General features: G+C 33.4%; 1 protein-coding gene across 1 annotated transcript; it reads left to right on the forward strand.

The window, feature by feature from the left end:
- Positions 1 to 581: 581 nt before the first annotated feature.
- Positions 582 to 1902, forward strand: LOC135947014 (uncharacterized). The gene is made up of 4 exons (XM_065495571.1): positions 582 to 604; positions 683 to 815; positions 860 to 972; positions 1135 to 1902. The coding sequence occupies exons 1-4, from the start codon at positions 589 to 591 to the stop codon at positions 1548 to 1550; spliced, it is 678 nt and encodes a 225-aa protein (XP_065351643.1). The 5' UTR covers positions 582 to 588; the 3' UTR covers positions 1551 to 1902.
- Positions 1903 to 2294: the final 392 nt, after the last annotated feature.

Below are 2294 nucleotides of genomic sequence, written 5' to 3' on the forward strand. Positions count from 1 at the left end.
ACCTGAAACGTCCCTTTGTGGTGCCGGCTGCTGGTATGAGAGTCCAGTCGCCTGCAAACGCACCTACCAAAAACAAAGGTCAGTACTGATTTTTCTTTTCTATCTGCACTTAACCTTTAAATTACTGCTAGATATTTGTAATGCTGTTCTTTGTATGTAATTTAGGGTTTTTCTGATTCGGTGCACATTTAAAAAAGATTAAAATTAAATTTAAATGAGAAAGACAATGCCCTTCGCTTAATTATGTTTTATATTTGGGGACTGATCAATTTTCTCAGACACTTTCTTTACATTAGCATGAATTAGAACCTTCTATTTCTATCCAAATTGGTATTTCACCCGTCAATTTAATGACGAAATAAAATTGAATGCCTTGAATTCCTGAAATATTTCCAGAGCAGTGAATGCAGAACAAAATTGTTGGTTGTGTAATGCTTTAATTGTTGAAATTCTTCTCTGCTTCCAAATATTTCGTTTGGTGCACGAAAATCAATCGCGCTGTCTCATTTCTTTGTTTGTTGCAAGAAATTCTTTAAGTAGGCTAAAACCATTTTCATTAGTTCATTTTTTAGCCTCTGAATCGAAGAGATGTTTCATCAGTATCGTGAGTATTTTTTAATTTAAATTAAAACTACCTCTGGAATTGTCTGTAGCCTTATATAACTTTTTGAACGCCACACAGCCATAACTGAATGTTTCTTCTGTGGAAAGCCGGCGCTCGGCAAAGAATACGGAAAGATTGTTGAGAAGATAAATGCTGAGACCTCTACCAAAATCCGAGCTGCCTTATGCATATCCTGCTCACAGAAAAAGGAGTAAGACTTTCCTCTAGTTAAAATCTTATTTAGTATTTTCCTAGATTTAAATTTACGATGGCTGATTTATGCGAAGTGTCTGACGTCCCTTTTGAGGAATTGAAAAACTACGCTTGCATCGCTAATCCCTTGAGGGCCTTTCCTGAAAATATTCCTGGTATATATTCTCTAATATTATTATTTTAAACCTGCTTGAAATTTCTTAAAAAATTATTTAAGTGGATCAATGCTATTACCTATTACAATTATTTTTTTAATGAATCAACCGCAATTTAAATATTTAAGTTATATCTTTATTTAATACCGAAAATTTATTTAGATTCTCAGATAAAAGAAATCGTGATCGGAATCTCGGACAGATATCAGTGCCAGATCTGTTTGGATTTCATCGAATTGAGAAAAAGAGTGGAGGATCACCACACCGAAAGCCACCCCGAAATACCGATGTTCAGGTGCAATTCTGGATGCAACTTGTGCTACTGCCTAAGTAGCAGGAAAAGCCACAAAGCTCATTGCGGCATTGTGTGCCCAGTTTGCAAGCAAAAGTTCGCAGTAGACACTGGACACTTTTTAAGAGTGGACCCTTGCGTCAAATGTCCAGTCAGTGGATGCACCACCGCTTTCCAGATTAAGAAGAATGAACTTGGAGAGGATGAGAACGGAATCAATGAGTTTTTGATGCACATCATGACTACACACGTGTGGGAAATTCTAAAATTTGCTGAAACCGGTTGAAATCATTGTAATGAGGAGACGACGGATCAAAGTAAAAATCTTTTTTCCATTTATTTTCGAATTAAAATTCGAACGAAATTTTAGCAGCCTTTTTAATTTAATCAAGCAGAGTGTAGTTTAGATTTAGAATACAAATTCAGTAATCATTTTCTTGTATTCGCTTAACAGTTCTTCCGTAACTCTGCTGCAAATTTTACTCAAAAATTACTGTAATTTAAATTACCAAATAATTAGAAGAGCAAAAGTGCTCAGGACTAATTTAAATCCGTGTCAGGGTCCTGCTGTTTTGAATCCTTTTTGCAGATTTTGTATCGAAATAAGAAAAATGTATATTCAGAAATAAAGTTTTACAAACAAAACTAGATGGTTTTTATTAATTTTTGTTTAAAACTTTCGTCTTTTATTCATCAATCTTGTACTATTTTAATAGAAATATTATTTTAAATATTTTTTTAATGCGTCTGAATCAGGTACTTCCCTAAATTTTATTTGGCAACATATTTTTATAAATAGTTATTCCATTCCTCAACTGAACATATTGATTATATTCAAATTTTTAGTGCACAAATGTTTTTTGCTGTTTCGAGGTTTAGAAGTAGAGCCATATTTGCCTTCTTTCCCTGCTTTCGAATAAACTCCGTTCAGACAAACTGCTTTCTTTCCCTATTACAAATTTTTCCAAGAAAGCAATCGTTTATTGATTTAAAAATTTATTTCCAACAAACCGTTTAATTTAAAAAAATT

The sequence above is a fragment of the Cloeon dipterum genome, chromosome X, assembly GCF_949628265.1.
Source record: "Cloeon dipterum chromosome X, ieCloDipt1.1, whole genome shotgun sequence".
Lineage (NCBI taxonomy): Eukaryota > Metazoa > Arthropoda > Insecta > Ephemeroptera > Baetidae > Cloeon > Cloeon dipterum.

Coding starts and splice junctions, on each gene's coding strand:
- LOC135947014 (XM_065495571.1), top strand. Junction 816..859: donor TCCTGCTCACAGAAAAAGGA/GTAAGACTTTCC, acceptor GTATTTTCCTAG/ATTTAAATTTACGATGGCTG. Junction 973..1,134: donor CTTTCCTGAAAATATTCCTG/GTATATATTCTC, acceptor AAATTTATTTAG/ATTCTCAGATAAAAGAAATC.